Raw genomic sequence first — 16,532 nt, 5'->3', positions numbered from 1 at the left:
GGGAGAAACTGGAAGCCTGTTCTATGTTCTTAGCAGTTCCAGGACGGTCCCAGCAAGCAGCTGCCCTGACTCACTCACTGGTCCTGTTCACTTAAACATCATTTGTCCAGAAAAAAAACCTCACTTCTTTCTGAGCACAGTAAATTATACCATGCGGAGCTGCATGTCACAGATTGTTTTTAATAATCTCAATACTTTTTTCTTTTTTTTTTAGGAGTAATGCAGGCATGTATATAAACTACCTTATGCCATGAGAATAAGCTTGTCAGTCATCCTACATCCGCCTGTAGAACTAAGAAAGCTCTTTTTTTTTTTTGCCAGCCTCGTTTCCAGAACACTTGCCTACAGATCACTATTTTCTCCCAGACTATCCTGCTTTCAAAGCTGCTGCAATACAAACAGAAGGTCCACAGCTGTCTTACTTTCAATAGCAACATTTCAGGTATGTTCCTTCAATAAAAAGTCCACTTTGTACTCCATTTTCCTTATCCTTCCTTGCCACTTCGAAACAGAGATCCTTTTAAACACTGTCACAGAGAATTCAGGAGAGAGAATTTTTATTTTCCTTAAGCTTTTCTCTCCAGCTTTTCCTGTCCTCCAGGAAGATGGACAGGACAGGTACGCAGAAGAGGGCAGTCCCAAAACAATCCCCCTTTTATTTCCCCTTAAAGATTCATATCTGTTGATTTGTTTAGGGAGGGACCCTGCTGAGTGAAGTAATGATTTTCTTCAGACTTCTTGGTAGGAAGACCCCAGAAAAGAGCTGTATATAAGTATATGTATAAATATAAGGGTTCCTCTACGTGTAGGTTGAAACATTGGAAGCAGCTAGGGATGGAAATTAGGCCAATAAATGTAGCTAGCCCCTCACTTAAGAAACCTGACAAGGTGAAAATAAGCATTTCTCACCAGCCGTTGGTGAGAAATGAAGTTAGTAAATAAAGAGAAAAAATAAAGCAGTTGTTTTGCCTTACCTGAGGCTGGTGTCTGTATAAGGCATGGCCATTAGCTGGGAATCTACTTTCTTACTGAGGGAGCTCTGAAAAAGAGGTAAAAAAAAAAAAAAAAAAAAAAAAAAGATAAATGTAAAACAATAAACATCCTCTTGGTTTTGCACTACAAAAAACATGAAGCACAGATGTAGCAGAGTGAATATTTAAGGAGTTACAGGGGTTAATTAGTGTCCCTGGACAATGAATGTACATTTTTTCACTGGTGACAAGTGACTAACTGAAATGGTGACCAGCAATCAAGCTGGAATCAAAGAAAAAAGCAAGTGTTTTAATACAGCCAAATTTAAAGTCACACGCTCAGACACAAATAAGAGATGCAGGTACCATACACAGTAGTTGCATACATTCTTTTAGGTCATATTCACTTTGTCTCTCTGCCAAAATGTACTACCCACAGCACACCTCTTGTGTTTGAGACACGAGAAACACCTGAACTTGCCTTACCTTTGACATCTCACTGATGTCTTTTGGACATTGGTGCAAAGTTTAATATTCAACAATTTTTCTCTAGAAGCGTGTTGTGTTGCCCACAGTGTGAAGTTCCATTCCTTTTAAGGCTGTTCCTATCTCTTAATCAAATGAAAGACTTCAAAAATTCATGCTCTTAATTACGTCCTTGCTATCGATAAGCCATGTAGATGAAAGGCATTTTTAAAAAGGGGAAATATGAACACAAATCTCATAATTCTGTACTCTTACCCAAAATGTATCCTTTTAGCAAGAAATATTTCAACAATCAGCTGTGCCTCTTACCAGTCAGCCTGATCAATGTGCAGTAGGTTGTGTTTCTCCATCAACCGTTTAACCTTACACAACCTTACAGAGAAGTCATATAAAAGGTTTAATTTTAGAGATCAACTAATATGTTTTGAGGACTGCTAAAAAATAATTTGAGACCAAGAATGAAAAATTGTATTCCCAACAAGAACTCTGGACACACAATTATCAACCAAAAACAGCAATTTAAAATGGCAAGCGTTTGGTAACCCTAATTACAGGCACTCTTGCTACTCTGGTATATAATAACAAGCACAGACAAGTAACACTGAATATTTTTGTGGTATGTTTATTTTTTTTATGTTTATTTTTATGTTTATGTTATGTTTTATATTAACCTGTCATGATACTGACTCACCAGTATAAACCTGCCTACCTGTGTAACCCGTGCTTTCTGCTGTTTGCTATTTGACAGCCTTCTAGACCTTGTTCTTTCCACTTCATGTCTATGAACCCACCCTCGAAGTTCATGGTTTAGCCTAAAAACAAACAACAAACACAACACAGCATGAACAGATGTTTCAAAGAACAGTGGCAAAATTTTTAGTTATAGAAAACACTTCAAACACACTGCAGTTTAGTACTCTTTTGCTTTACCGTATCTTATTTTTAACACCAGAGCAGCAAATTTAATTGAAAGATTAAATTTTAAGGGAATTCATACGTAATAGAACAGAATAGAGTTGTTCAGTTGGAATGAACCCACAAAGATCATCGAGTCAAACTGGCTAAATATCCATAAAGTATATGAATTATGGATGTTTTAACATAAAGCAGATACAGAATTTTCTTTTGCCCAATGAACAGTAATTCTTAAATTACTAGAAGGGCTACTGAAATTTAAAAGAAAAAGATCATCAGTTCAAGACTAAATATTGGCTAAGAAAGCTAAAATACTGCAAATAAATTTGAGAGAAAGAATGGGCAAAGCAGAATGGAGCTAATTTTGGTGATACACTTGTATCTTTGGAAAAAAAACAGAGCTAAGTTTTTCCCAATAATGAATAAAGCAGATCTGCAACGTCAAGTTTACTTGTCTTGGAAGTTGAAGGGTAGGAGGCCATCTTTTACGTATTTCTGATGGAAGTGCCCTTGATTTCCATTTTGTAAACATTTCCACTTACGAAGTGATTTCTGTTTTAAGTCATTAAAAACCTCCAGGCAACCAGAAAGTTGTTATTCACTTATTGCTAAGTGACCAGTGAGAATACTGAGTGAAAATCATTAGAAAAAACATCAGAAGATTACGAAGATCAAAGTCAGTCTCATGTCTCCATGGAAGTAGATGCTGGACAGCACAGACACTGACAGAGGCAGTGGTCCCAGACTGGATGAATGCTATGAGCGGATATAACATCATCCAGAGCCATCTGTCCACTCACCTATCACACAGCTTGCTCCTACTAAACACTTAAATGCTCAGAAAAAATTGTTTGCTCACCTCTGTGACTCTGTCCGGTTGATCAGGGGCTGACAGGGGGGTGGGGGTGGTGGTGGTGAAATATATAATAGTGGTTCTTCTGATACTATCATCAGGGCTTTGTTGTCAGACACTGAATGATCGTACCTGGGAAAAAGAGAAAAAGACACCAACCTTTGACCAAACCCAGAAAATTAAGAATGACCAGTGGCAAACCCGCCAAGGTTACAGCTGCTGCTACGAGACCTTCAAAACAGGTGAATAATTTCTATCAAAAAATCAGTGGTTCTAGGCAAGTCCTCCAAAGGGTCTGGTGGCACTCAACATGGGGCAGACAGATGAGCATTAGTGGTTGCAAAATTTCTTCCCAAATAGGGCAGATATTGAAAGGAAATGCAGCCCATAGAATATTTCTCATAAGATGTAAACTGAGAGATCTCAGCAGACAACTTTCTCTTTCATTCCAGAGCTGTGAAGGATTTGCTATAGAAATACTAAATTTATTAGCCACTAAAACCATGTGGATACAAAGACCATGAGCTATACAACAACAGAGCAGCCAGAAACCATGTTACAACCAAGTGGCGAGGACTGCTCCCAAACATCTCCAACAGTCTCCAGCAGCTCGCTCAGCTACAAGAAAAAGTAAGAAAGAGCGTGCATTTCAATACACAAATCCACAGCAATTTCAGCAACAAATCAAAGAATAATGTTCCTTTCTCCTGGTTAACTGTATCACAGGCACTAGCACAGCCTCCTAAGAGAACCTCTCTACTACAGTGTCACATAAGTCACGGTCTGAAACGTGCCACATAGGACACAAAGCCCTCACCATGGCTACAGCACTGAAGTGTTTGTGATTTATTGTCTTCTGCATGGCAAAATGTATTAAGACCTTCTGCACGTCTGTGCCTGGCTTTGTTCAACCAGCTAAAATACTCTACTGGAAAGGGACAATCTGATAGGATAAATCCTGTGAGGGGAAAACATGAGCTGGATTCGCCAGACTTCAGTCTGGAGACAATTATATGTTCAATTACTTATGCACTGAATGCTAGAGATGGAGGAATCTTTAAAGCAACTACATGATGCAATAATGGGTAAGCACAAGGATGGACTCAGAGATTTCTGAAAAAAAAAAAGTGCAGTTCTTCTTAAGTTCAGAGTATGCTCACAATTGTGAGCTTCCCTTCTCCGCTCTTGAGTAACTAAGAAAATGCATATTGCGACTTGAAAAGTAAGGACAGATAGATAATAAAACAAATATCTCAATTCTGCTAGGTAAAATAAACATCAGGGAAAAAAATCAAACAGATGAAGAGCTGAAGAAGGTCACAAATCTCCCTGACACACACTTGCTTATATATTCTCTTTCACCACTCTCTCGTTAATAGCATATAGCAAGGCAAAACTTGCCAGCTGTGCACCTCTACATACTGGCTAATCCTGTGGATTAAATGATATATTAATTTGAAAAGCAGCACGGTAAACTGTTACATAATAAAAATTTAAAAAAGAGATCATCAGCTTTCAAAACACCATTTTTGTAAGCTCAGTTGCTCTTTAAGAGCTGCAATAATACTGGACAAAAAGGTTCCCAAATGGACGGACAGTGAGGTCTAAAGCAACATTGCCCTCTGCCACTTAAAACACATCAAAAGTTTTCATCTTACCTATTACTCTTCTCGGAAATTATGTCATCAGGTATTTTCTGTGCTGTGCTGGACTCCTGGCTAGCTGAGAACTCCAGGAGATTTCGGGTCCGGTGGTTGGAGCTCACAGGGGAGTCAGCTCCACTGGGATCTTTTTCGAATACACTGGAAACACAACAGACAGAGCAAAATGTATCACTCACATCCAAATGGTCTGCAAGACACTTTACCCTAAGGTGTAAATAGTCAGGTGGATACATTTCTGGCTGCTGCTGTGTCACATAAATAAGGTTCATGTCACATCTTATGTAAAAACATGACGTCTTTTGTCATTATATTACTGTCACTGAAAGCACTAATAGGGAGAAAAGCAATTCTCTTCTTCAGTTCTACTCGTTTGAAGGATTTTGATGCTCTGTTTTTCTTGTTGCCCCATAAATGTCACCTGATGAAACTGAAATCAATCTGTAACACAGACCTGCAGGCATAAGAAAATAATTTATGTTCAAATCCAAGTACCTCTATACTTCCACTTACATCGTCCTCAAAGCTAACTGACAAGTTTATACGAATACAATACGTAAATAAAATACAGCTCCCTAATTCTGTGCAGCTGCAGGCTTGGAGTATTATGCCAGACATTTAACAAAACTGTACACAACTTATTTATGTCCAAAACTAGATGGATTTAGAGTCACTGGTAGGGCTGACAACCCCACCTCCACAGCAGCAGCGGGGCACGGTCCCATTTCCCTGCCTTCCTGCTCTGCTTGCACTGGATGGAGGATCTTCCCCCGGGGCCTGCCGAGCCACCCAGGCAGTGTCAGCACATCTGTGCTGCTCCCGAGGCCAAGCAGGGTGGCGTTTCACACCAGCTGGAAAAATGACCCGGTGACTGCTACATGAGATCCACCGCCGCCTGGTTCAGAAGGGCGATTTGCAAGAGAGAAGTCCTGCAAGCAGGAAAGCAACACCTCACCACGTCCTTCCCAGAGACTGGCTTTGCTTTTCTGTAAACATGGTTGCTTCCCGAAATACACATCAAAGGCAAGTCCTAACGCTCCTGGTTGACAGCAGCAGAGCATCGCCGCCAGCAACAGAGCAAAAGGGCAAAAATACAAGAGCCCAGCATGCTGAGGTCTTTGCCATGCATGTTGGTCACTGCTCACAGAGCACATTTTAATTCGTGCCCATCCCTCTTGTGCAGCAGAGCATAAACCCTGCAGGGGAAGACCTCATTCTCCTATTTGTTACATGGCATCGTGTTGCAGCAGGCGATGAATGCAAATGGTAATAGCAGAGGAAGAGAAGAACTAGCAAGGACGAGAGGTTAAACGTTCCACAACTAAGGCACGCAGATGTAGTTGCCTAGCAATCCCCTCTCTTTTGCCAATGTATTTGTGCTCCTGTTGACAGCAGCTCAGGTCTCCTGGGAAGTAATTTTGTCACCTCCTGCAGACCCATGGAGGCGGGGGCAATTCAAAGAGACATCGCTCGGACTGCCCCGTGTCCTTCAGGTCCCCAGGCAGCAGCACACAACCTGGCCAGCAGAAGCCCACAAGGTGTTTTCCCTAAAGCAACAGTGGGCAGAAAAATACTTCCAGATAGTTTCTTACTGTAGATGCACGCTGGCATCCATTGCTTCTGCTGTGGAGACTGGAAAGCTGGATGGCTTACTGACAGCCTTACAGGTCTGGCATTTTGTCCTGTCCTCCTCCTCTTCTTCCCTGTTCAAACTGACACTTTGAACTAGAGAAACTTGCCGTGTAATTCTTTAGTTTGAGCTCATTAAAAACCTAACCAGAAGTCTCGTAGCAAATCTGCATTTTTCTGTGATGTTTTTTTCTTCTTCTCTTGCAGGACAGGCGTGCAAAGGCAACTCTTAGCAGTTCAGGTCCAAACTTGGGAGGTGACAAGCCTGAAGCGAGGCACCACGCGTAACGTGCTCAGCCCAAACTCTGCACAGAAGTAGAGAAATCAAAACCAAGTCCATCCAGAAAAAAGATATGCCCTGCTGTGCAATCACAGCTAATCTTCAGTTTCTGTAATGTCGTCGTTTTAGCTGCACAGCCACTCAAAACGGCACCTACCTCGTTTCATTATATCAGCTTTAGTATAGAGAACATGTCTATTTTTACTCCTCTCATACTTGAAACACGCTAAACTTTTCCTCAAAATTAAAATTTCACTTTTGGCATCAGCTAATTATGGGATGTTTTGGCCCGAAAGACGATTTCTTCAGCAGCAAGAGATAAAGAAGCAGATGAACGGAATATCTTTTGCAGTCCCTACAGGCATGAACCATGGCTCCCAGTTCTGAGAACATACACAGAAAATCCTGAGGGCAAAATATGGTATTATTTATAGTACTTACTGCAGTGCCCTTTCCTTTACCAGGATTGTTATTTCTCCCCCTAAAAGGACTCTTTTGAAGCAAAACCAGCAGGAATTTCTGCTTTATGCTACATGGACTACACTTACTTCCCCTATTGCAATTCATTTTTGTAGGACGATGACCAAAAGTACCTTTCCCAAGATCTCAAATATGGCTAAAAAAACCGTTATCGACCTTCCTTGCTCCTTCGGTTTGTGGTAATGATGCAATAACAAAAGAATTTTCATGTCTTACAAGATATAAAACTCCCACTGCAACTTGAAATACAGCCCAGCTCCCACTTCGTTGTTGTTTCCCAACAACGAGGCTGAAGATGAAGTCAATGCTGGGTGTTTGAAAGGATGCAGAAGAGGATAGGAACAATGAAAAGGAAAGGATCCCCTCTTAAGAGGGGAAAAAGCTTCTGAAGATAACTATTGATATCTTTGCTGAAAATGCTGCTTAACAAAATGGTTTCCTATGACAAGGTCAAAGCAAGGAAGTTTTGTGTTGTTTTTTTCATTATTTTGGTCCAGAAGATGAGAATTTTGGAAAGAAAAAGCACATTGGCATATCTGCTGTACAAAATTTCTAGTTTTTGTAGGAAATGAGTCACTGCCCCACATTAGTAATCAAGAAAGATCAAGGCTGAGAAATGGCTTTATTGGCCAAGATTACCAGTAAGATGTTGGGAACTGTGATCTTCTCTGTTTGGCCACACTTACGTACCTGGGGTCCCTCTCCGAGCTTTGTAGCCTTCATCCGAGCATTCCGGATAGCACGGGCATTAAAGGGTTTTCACACAGCCACAAACACTCTGTCTAAGCTGGCTGAGCTATCACTTCATTTAAGATGCAAAACCAGATCCAAGGGAAAAAAAGAAAGAACCACTAACTACTCCATGCAGATGGCTGCTCAGAAGTGTAGATTTGATTACAGGAGGGAAAGAAAAGAAACACTCCTGTCATGGTTTCTCCAGAAATTCAGTGGCACCTGATATTTTAGCTGTATTTTTGCTCCTTTGGTTTGAACGTCAGTTTGATAAACGTGAAAGAAAGCCTTGCCAAGAGCCTGAGCTGAAAACTTCATTTGTAATTCTGGCTGAACAACCCTATGCACTTCAAGTTTTGAATACTTAAATGCAAGTTGCACAGCAATTTCTAGATGAAAGCCAATCGTAACATCATAACAAAGAGTTTTCTGGGGACAGAATTATCTCCGAGCATGAGCTGGGATTCTTCCAACAGGCTAAAGTTGGCAATGCTAGGAGCCTCCAACCGAAGACGTTGTCATTTTCCTAACTGGTTCCAGACAAGGCTGTGACAACTCCAAACGCTCTCTGGAAAGTTTTCTCACTTGTATTCAGTGAGGGCACCAGCTGCCCAGCTGACCAAAGAAGCAGCAAGATGTTACCCACTCCTCAGGTCTCCTCCTGTGCCACCCTCCGAGTGCTGGACTGGAGAGAGGAGCTCAGCCTCTCCGCTCTGCAGGGAAGGACGAAGAAAGTCACTGAAGTCACAGGGACAGCCTGTGTGTTTTGGTTTGCCTTCTTTAAAAAGCAGTTCATTTTAATAAAGCTGTTCAAAAAGAAAGGAAGAAAGCAAATACTGACACCAAGAGCATTTGGTTTTGCTTAGGAAATTGTCTACAGTGCTTTCAAAGTGGGCTGGCACTTACTGCCACAGCTTGGGCAGGCCTGATGGAAGCAGCCTCAACTGCAAAGTTCATCAAGGGCGAAACCTGTGCATATTTCAGTCCTGTTCCCAGCAGATGAACTGGTGGAGACAGGGGGAAGCTATCAGTGAGTGTTATCTGGCATTCTGCGAGGCTCTGCGACTGCACCAGCAGGACAAGGTAAACAAGTGAGCACAGCCAGCTCGAGGCACGGCTCTGCCAGGATGAACATGTGGCTGTGATCAGCAGGAGGAGGAGGAAGGAATCGCTTCCTGCTCCTGCAGTTGTAGTTTGTAAGAAAATCGAGAGTATTCAGTGTTAGTCAAGCTACCAGCACATCCAGACAGATCCTGGACCCTAAACTCATGTCCAAAATACTCAGCTCATCTTTTTGCTCTTTATATTACAACACAAGAGCAACGGTGCAACTTAACTTTTACATCTTATAGCTTTGGGCCACCTTCTACTCAAATGAACACTCAGCTCAGCACTGAAACTTACACTTTCACCATCACAAATACTGAAAAAGGTTTCCCCAATTGAAGCACTAAAGCCACAAATGTCTTCCTGGGCTTCTGCCATTTCTCCTAAAACACTCAGAGGGCTCCACATTTCCTTGGGAGCCAGAAGGAGCTGGCTAGCGCGGCACTGCTGCATGCCTGCTGCACTCATCTAACAGTTTTCACATTTCATCAGTTTCTCTATGATTTTACAAAAAAATTAATAGCCCTTTGACTATCAACATTTGTACGACTGATTGTTTGTTAGCATATTCCAGGTATAGACCCCTTTTAAACCCACCATGCTCCTGAAGACAAGTGGAAAGATATCAAGGCTCACAACAGGCAGAGAAACAGCAGGAAAGTCAACCTGTTGTACAGCCATAATTTGGGTGATTCTGTTCTCAGAACCTCTCCTAGGGGTGCTTCAGCAGCCAGTGCGAGGTTACCCTGCAGCTGAAGGAGAGGGCAGGCCACAGGTGTGATGAGGAAGGCTCACAGATCAGCGCTGCTCCCTGACCAGGCACCAGCTGGGTTGGAAGGCAGCAAGGGCCAGGCAAGGTCCTGGCTGGGGAGCTCCCCTCCATTCCTCTCAAAGCGATGGTTTCGACTAACCTGCCTGCCTTTGTGCTGGGATGGAGGGAGGAAAGGGCACGCACACGGCTGGGAAGAACTGTTAGGGCAACAGAAGCAAACAAGCAATCAAAAATAAACAAAAAAACTTGTCATTTTAAGCAGGGCTGGCTTCCCGGGGTGCAATCTGCACGGACAGACCCACAGCTCCCCTATCTCTCAGCAGCACCAGGCAGCAAGGTAAGAAGGCTTTGCCCACACAGCCGGCGCTTTCTTTAAGGGAACTACAAATGCTTTCTCTGACTTTCCAATATCCCATCGCTGAGGTATGCAGCAGCTCCCCAGGCTCCCGCTTGCTGTAAGACGTGTCTGTTTCTTTAATCAGGCAGCCCAGCACCGAGACTCAAACAATAGCAAACTTGCAGAAAAACACTACTGAAGGCACCACACCTCAGAGCAACCCTGCTCTCCCACACATTAACTCGAGATTGCTCGGCTCGAGTAAAGGCTCTAAGCCCCACGGCCACCGATACAGCTCTGCACAACGGATGGCAGCTTTGGCAGCCCAAATAACGTGGCTTTGATAGCTCAGCAAGCTCACTCGTGAGACTAACAGCCTGCAGACTAGGCAGGACACTAGCCTGGGCAGTGGTGAAGCCTTGTGTTTTGCTTACTTCACGCTTACAAGAAGCAGGCTGGGGCAGCATGCAAATGAACTACCCTGGGGTAGCTTCCTCCTTGTTCGTAGAAGATGATTAACCTTACCACTTCTGCTTTTTTCCTTATGTTTGTGCTATCAGCCGAAGAAATCAGACACACCCTTAAGTCTTTCAAGAGTCAAAAACTGCTGCTTCTCCACGTGCTGTGCCCTGCAACAACAGCAGACAAATCACAGCTCCCAGCTCCCCAGGCTGGTGCCTTGATTTGCAGGTTGCTCAGCGGATCTAACTTTAAATAGATTATTCAGTGTCCACGACAGTCCTGGAAAGGAGAGGAAAACCCATCTGGACACTCCAGAGAGGAGCTACAACGAAATCTCTATGAAAGGCCAGCAAATTCCAGCACAGCTGCTGGAGGTCAACAGGACACGAGAGAGTTCGAAGCAGCAGCTTTCCTTAGTTCCATCAATCACCACCTCAGCCATCTTCCATCACAAACACAGGATTTTTGGTTGCATCATCAAGTCTATTTTCCTGTTTGAAAGGGATTCCAGCCACACAGAGATGGCCAACTTGTAAGGAGAAAAAAATAAAATAAAATAATAAAAAATACAATAAACCTACACCAACTTCTAGACACTCCCTGTTCCAACAGCTTCACAGATCTGTCTTTCCGCTCTCCAGCTTCGCGTTTGGTTTTGTTTTCTGTCCATTAGATAGCTGAAATAGTAGTTGAGACATATTCTGGCTGGCTATCTTTATAAATATTTAAAAACTCTTGTTAGATGATGATCATGTAAGCTTGAGCAGACAGATCAGGCCAAAAAAAAAAAAAAGTACCTAGCCAAATGTTTTCTGTAGCCCAAAAAAATAATGCTAGGGCCACTAGCAAGCATCTGGCTTATTTGCTTTGCTGCTACTGCCCCAAGAAGTACAAATACAGAAGTACAAACACAAAACACAGATGCATCCTCTGTGGTTGTTCTCCCTTTCCTACTTCTTATACATTTCTTTTATTCCTACCAAATAAAACAAAGAGACAAATAAATGAACAAGTAGGCCAGTAGTCTGCCACTTCTAGCAACTCATTGGTTGGTTCCCTGCAAATACATTATTATCACATGTAGAACTTGCATTAAAAAATTCACAAGATAATTTATGTTCAAATGAGAACAGGGAGAAGAAATAAAAGAAAAAGGTTCCCAAAATAAATACAGGAATTCTTTAGCACGTACGCTTCATTTTCTGTTGTTTCAGCATTGTTTGTGCTTGTTTCAACACATTTTCAGATCTGGTTAGTACCCAGGCATGGTCTAACACAAACACCGAAATTAAAAAGGGGGAAAAAAAAAAGCAACCTAGGAATTGTAACAGTCCAGAAATCTCCAGATTTCATATTTTAAGCGATAAAAAAACGCACAGCTAATTAGAGATGTCTTAATGCCAGAAGTCAGCACTCTGTGAGAGGTGCCATGCCAGCTGAGAACCCGGCTGTGCTGACGGATGCACGCTCTCACAGAGGGCGAGCAGGAAGGCAGGGGACTGCCTCTCACAGATACCTGCCTCCAGATGTTGTGGTTCCAGCTCCCAGCCCTGCTGCGTGCCAAAGTCTGTGCTCGCGCTGCCTTTTGTGCAAACACTGCGCGTTGCCAACTCCTGCCTTGCACCTCGTGGTATGTAAGACTGAGGCAAGAGGGTGACCTCTTCAAGGAATGAAATCTAAAGTGCACCCTTCTCCCTTCATACACATCACCAATCATTCTTAAGTAAAAATAAAGGGAATTTTTTATGCATGTTATAATCAGATCTAAATAATTCACGCAGATTAGAGAATAGTTCATTGACACACAGACGAGAAATTCCTGGACACCTTTCACCTAATATAAAGCAAATACGTTAAAGAGAAGCTTACGCTAACCGAGTGCCCACTGAATTACTCTTGCTTTTAATAATTGAAAGTTTCAGTTTCTATACAAATATCCAATATAAACAATCCCAGAATAGTTTAGTAGCACGGTGTGCTGCGATGCAGTTCCAGTTAACTCGACACACGCCACGTGGGCGATCAGAAAGCATTCCGTTCACATGTACTTACTTGCTTTACTTTCTTTTATCAGAGACATCATGGTGCCAGTTCCAAGGCTGCAGGTCATCTGACAATCTTGTCATCAGTTACACGAACTGGACTCGACTCTCCAAAATTCTCTAACAGGTTTCTCGCTCTGATAAGCTGGCTTCCCTACCAGACTTCCAGCACCACTCCTATATTCACTGGCTTAATGGCACAGATTATCCACACGCATAATGTATTTGTCAGGAGGCAAAATTCTGCGCCAGCAGAATAATTTTATCCACTGAACATGTTTGCCAAGGGCTGCCACATCCTGGACTGCTTCCCATAAGCTTAAAATAGCAGAACAGTCCTCCACGAAGAGGACTTCAGAGTCCTCCACGAAGCATCACAAACATCTCACCTTTGACACACACAAGATGTGGCCACGCAGCTCTGTAGGAAAGGACTACCTGGGGATTGTTGCCACTGGCCCCTGTAAGCCAAGGAGCTTCAGATCCCCAGCCCCAACCATCCTAGCCACTTCCCTGGCTTCTCTGATTTGACAGAAATAGACAGTGAAGTAGAAAACCGATATATCTCTTCCTTTGTTTTACCTCCAGCCTTCAAAGAATCCTATCACTTCCGATTAGAAAACCAAGAAGCATCTTACAATAAAGCCAACTAAGGGAACTGCAAAATCTGCTGCAGAATTTAGGGGGTGAAATTCCCACATTTCTGCTTTGTTTGGATGTCATTCCCTCTTTGCAATGGTTCGTTGGTTTTAAATAACACAATATTCACTGCTAATATGTTTGAATCAAAACATTTTGTGCCTGAATGCTGTCATGCCTCCATACAGGTTTGCGAATGATTTCCTACGCAGAGGAAATGGCAACACTGCCACAAGGTTTCAAATCAGATTTATCTCCAGTTGGCCACTGCTTACAAATTACATCTTCCACAGTTAGCCAACTCGGGGAATTTTTCTTTAGATGAACTCTGGGTTCACATGGACGTTATCACAAGAATTTCGTATTTTTGTAAGAGGTTAAAGAGTGAAAAACATCACTTTGTTGGAAGTTTCTGTGAAGGTCTAAGCAGAACAGCAGCCATGGCTATCACATGCATGGAGCCAGCACTCAGTAACACCTCTGTGAGGGTAAGGAAGTGAATATGGGAGGAGTGAACTCTGAAGTAACTGTTTGTATATCCCACGTTCAGGGCCTTCCAAAGGGTGTTGCACAATCAACGTTCACACCACGTTAATATAATCCAGTATTTTAACTGCAGGGCAAGCAGTCATGCTGCTAGGGGAGAAAAAAAAAGAACAGAAAGATAAGAGCAGCTCCTTGCTAATAGGCATTTCTCCTCACTGTCTAAATCCAGTCCTGATGCAGACCACCAAGTTAAGGCTCAGTGATTACACTGGCACGCTCGGGTATTATACTGGCCAGGAACAGCCAGACATGCAAGAATTTCTTTTTGCTTTATCTAATTTATTAAACATCCAACAGGTCAAAAAATTAACCTTGTCACATTTCTGTAGTTCCCAGTTGTTGCAGAGATATGAACACAAACCGACCTCTTAGTCTACTCTGGGAGCAGTTTCGTGCTACCAAGCTCAACCCGTTACTCACTGCTGGGGGTAGAGGAGCTGACACACAAACCTCAGAGCACTGCAGGAGGTCTTCCCACTCTCATCTTCTGTCTTGTTTCCAGGTCTCTCAAAACTAAGCGAGCTTCAAGCATTCCAACTCATTTAGAAGTTAAAAATTCCAATATAATTGCTAAATGCACTAAGACACTGCACTGTATTTTACTGCCTGATAGCAAGGAAGCAGTATTTGCAATAAATGCAAATACTTCAAAAGTAATTTCACCATTATCAAATTTACTAGCGTTATTAAAAATACAAACACCAACATTTTACAAGTTTACCAGAGATGGAAACAAAGTCTTCTTCCAGATTTATCCCATCCTACTCCTTTAGTTTGACAGGGCTTTTAAAGACAAATGGAGACACTGCTGACTGGGAATCTACCGAAAGATCCTCCCCTTTTGGGAAAGTGAACAGTTTCATACAAAAGATCCTTAGGTTCCAAAGACGGGTTAAATAGACAGATACATGCAACAAATCATTATCCACGTAGTAATTACAACATTAACCCTTTTTAATCTCCTCTCTTCTGTGAATTTCTTTATGAAATGAGTGGGCTATAACACAGCATTTTTTTTCCTGCTCCCTATTCTCATGTCCCACTGACACAGTTCAAATGAGACTTTTGATTACCACTTCAACGAACCCAGCAGACTTCGTAGCTTAAAAATAACAATAACTTGTTAAAAGAATATTTGGCAGATCCTCCGTCAGCTCGGAGACAAAGACAACAATGGCTCTTCAGCATCTCATTTTAACAGACACTGGAATTAGAAAAGCCCAACATTTGATTTATATACTCATGAGCCCAGCTGTTCTCTAGTGACAGGTATGCATAAATAAAAGTGGAAATAAATCTGCATAGTTTGAAAGTTTACGACAAAATACACAAGACAAAACAAACAAAAAATGAATTATAAGGACAGAAATAGCCTTTTCTGACTTTTTTTCTAAAAGGATTCAAAACACAGGTCTTTAATCCCCTCAAGTATAAGTGGAGCAAGCTGCTACACTCTGCATTGGTTAACAAAACGCCAAAGCCAAGAGAAATGAGAAGTACAAGATGCAGCTCTTGTTGCCAGAATGATTTCAAAAGAGGAACCATTACACAGATTAGTCTGCCCCTGTGAAGGAGAAGCATAAAGGACAGAAGACAGGTTTCAGGCTCAAGGCTTAAAACACAACACAGCCTAAATTAAACTTCAAACAAAAATCACCTGGCAGCAAACTCACTACTGATTGCAATCAGGAGCAAGTGTACTGGTGTAAGGCAACGAGGAATTCTCAAGCATCTTACCTCAGGGGACCATAATTCAACATTATGAAAGCCAGTATCACCATCACACACAGGGTTCTTCTCTTAGGAGATGATACTTTGAGCTTCTGGTTCTACGCAGGAAAAAGCAGAGAATACGTGAAATAAAAAATGGCACCGACAATTATGACAGAAGCTAAATGAACCAGATTATGCTTATTTTTTAGATTTATATGTCTGTTTATGTATGAATACACTCTGGGACTACTTGAAAAAAAAACTATTTCTTTTGTATACTATATTCCAATGTGATCCAATCTATCTTTTCAGTAAAATCTCCGGAAGCACCATGAAATATGAAATTAAAAGCCGACTACATGATTCAGCAGCCCACCTGACCAAGAGTTTGTGGAGGTCCTGCTCTGCATTGGAGGCTGGGCTAGAAACTCCCAAGGGTCTTCCAGTCAACACCTGCATGCGTCCACTCAAGTGCCTTCCACCCGAGCAACTGTTTATATACAGCCAGATCTTCATCACGGCCTCTTACCTCTAATACCACTTCATCCAGCTGCCTCTTCAGTGTGCTGTTTTCCTTCTTGAGTTTCTCGTTCTCCAGTAAGGCTGCCTCCAGCCTGGCCTCTAGCCCCAACATGTATTCCTTTTTTTTCTTCCGTGACTGAAAGGCTGACTCCCGGTTTTTGATCATGCGCTGCTGCCTTCTCAAGACATTGACCTAGACAGGCAATACCAAGGGCTGTTAATAACCTGCAAGTTAAAAGTGCCTCTGCTTCATGCATAATTTCTGCTGCTCTACTTCATCAGAAGTCTATGCAGATTGCTTCCCCTCCTCTGCTTCTAAAGAGCCAACGTGCTCAGCACAGAGGCAACTGGCTGTCGTGGTTCACCTCCAAGAGTTACAGCTCGT

General features: G+C 42.3%; 1 protein-coding gene across 2 annotated transcripts in view; it reads right to left on the bottom strand.

Moving 5' to 3' along the window:
* ATF6 (activating transcription factor 6) overlaps nucleotides 1-16,532 on the bottom strand; it is a 72,796-nt gene that overhangs the window by 45,381 nt on the left and 10,883 nt on the right. For both annotated transcript variants that reach the window (XM_084528184.1, XM_084528185.1), the window contains exons 8-13: nucleotides 16,155-16,340; nucleotides 15,650-15,741; nucleotides 4,884-5,027; nucleotides 3,232-3,357; nucleotides 2,167-2,269; nucleotides 975-1,039 (exon numbers count right to left, since the gene is read on the bottom strand). In XM_084528184.1, the coding sequence (XP_084384310.1) occupies nucleotides 975-1,039; nucleotides 2,167-2,269; nucleotides 3,232-3,357; nucleotides 4,884-5,027; nucleotides 15,650-15,741; nucleotides 16,155-16,340 (716 nt within the window). The remainder of the gene's footprint in view (nucleotides 1-974; nucleotides 1,040-2,166; nucleotides 2,270-3,231; nucleotides 3,358-4,883; nucleotides 5,028-15,649; nucleotides 15,742-16,154; nucleotides 16,341-16,532) is intronic.

The sequence above is a fragment of the Aythya ferina genome (assembly GCF_964211825.1).
Source record: "Aythya ferina genome assembly, chromosome: 8".
In the NCBI taxonomy this organism is placed as follows: Eukaryota; Metazoa; Chordata; class Aves; order Anseriformes; family Anatidae; genus Aythya; species Aythya ferina.
This window is presented reverse-complemented; position numbering and strand designations above follow the sequence as displayed.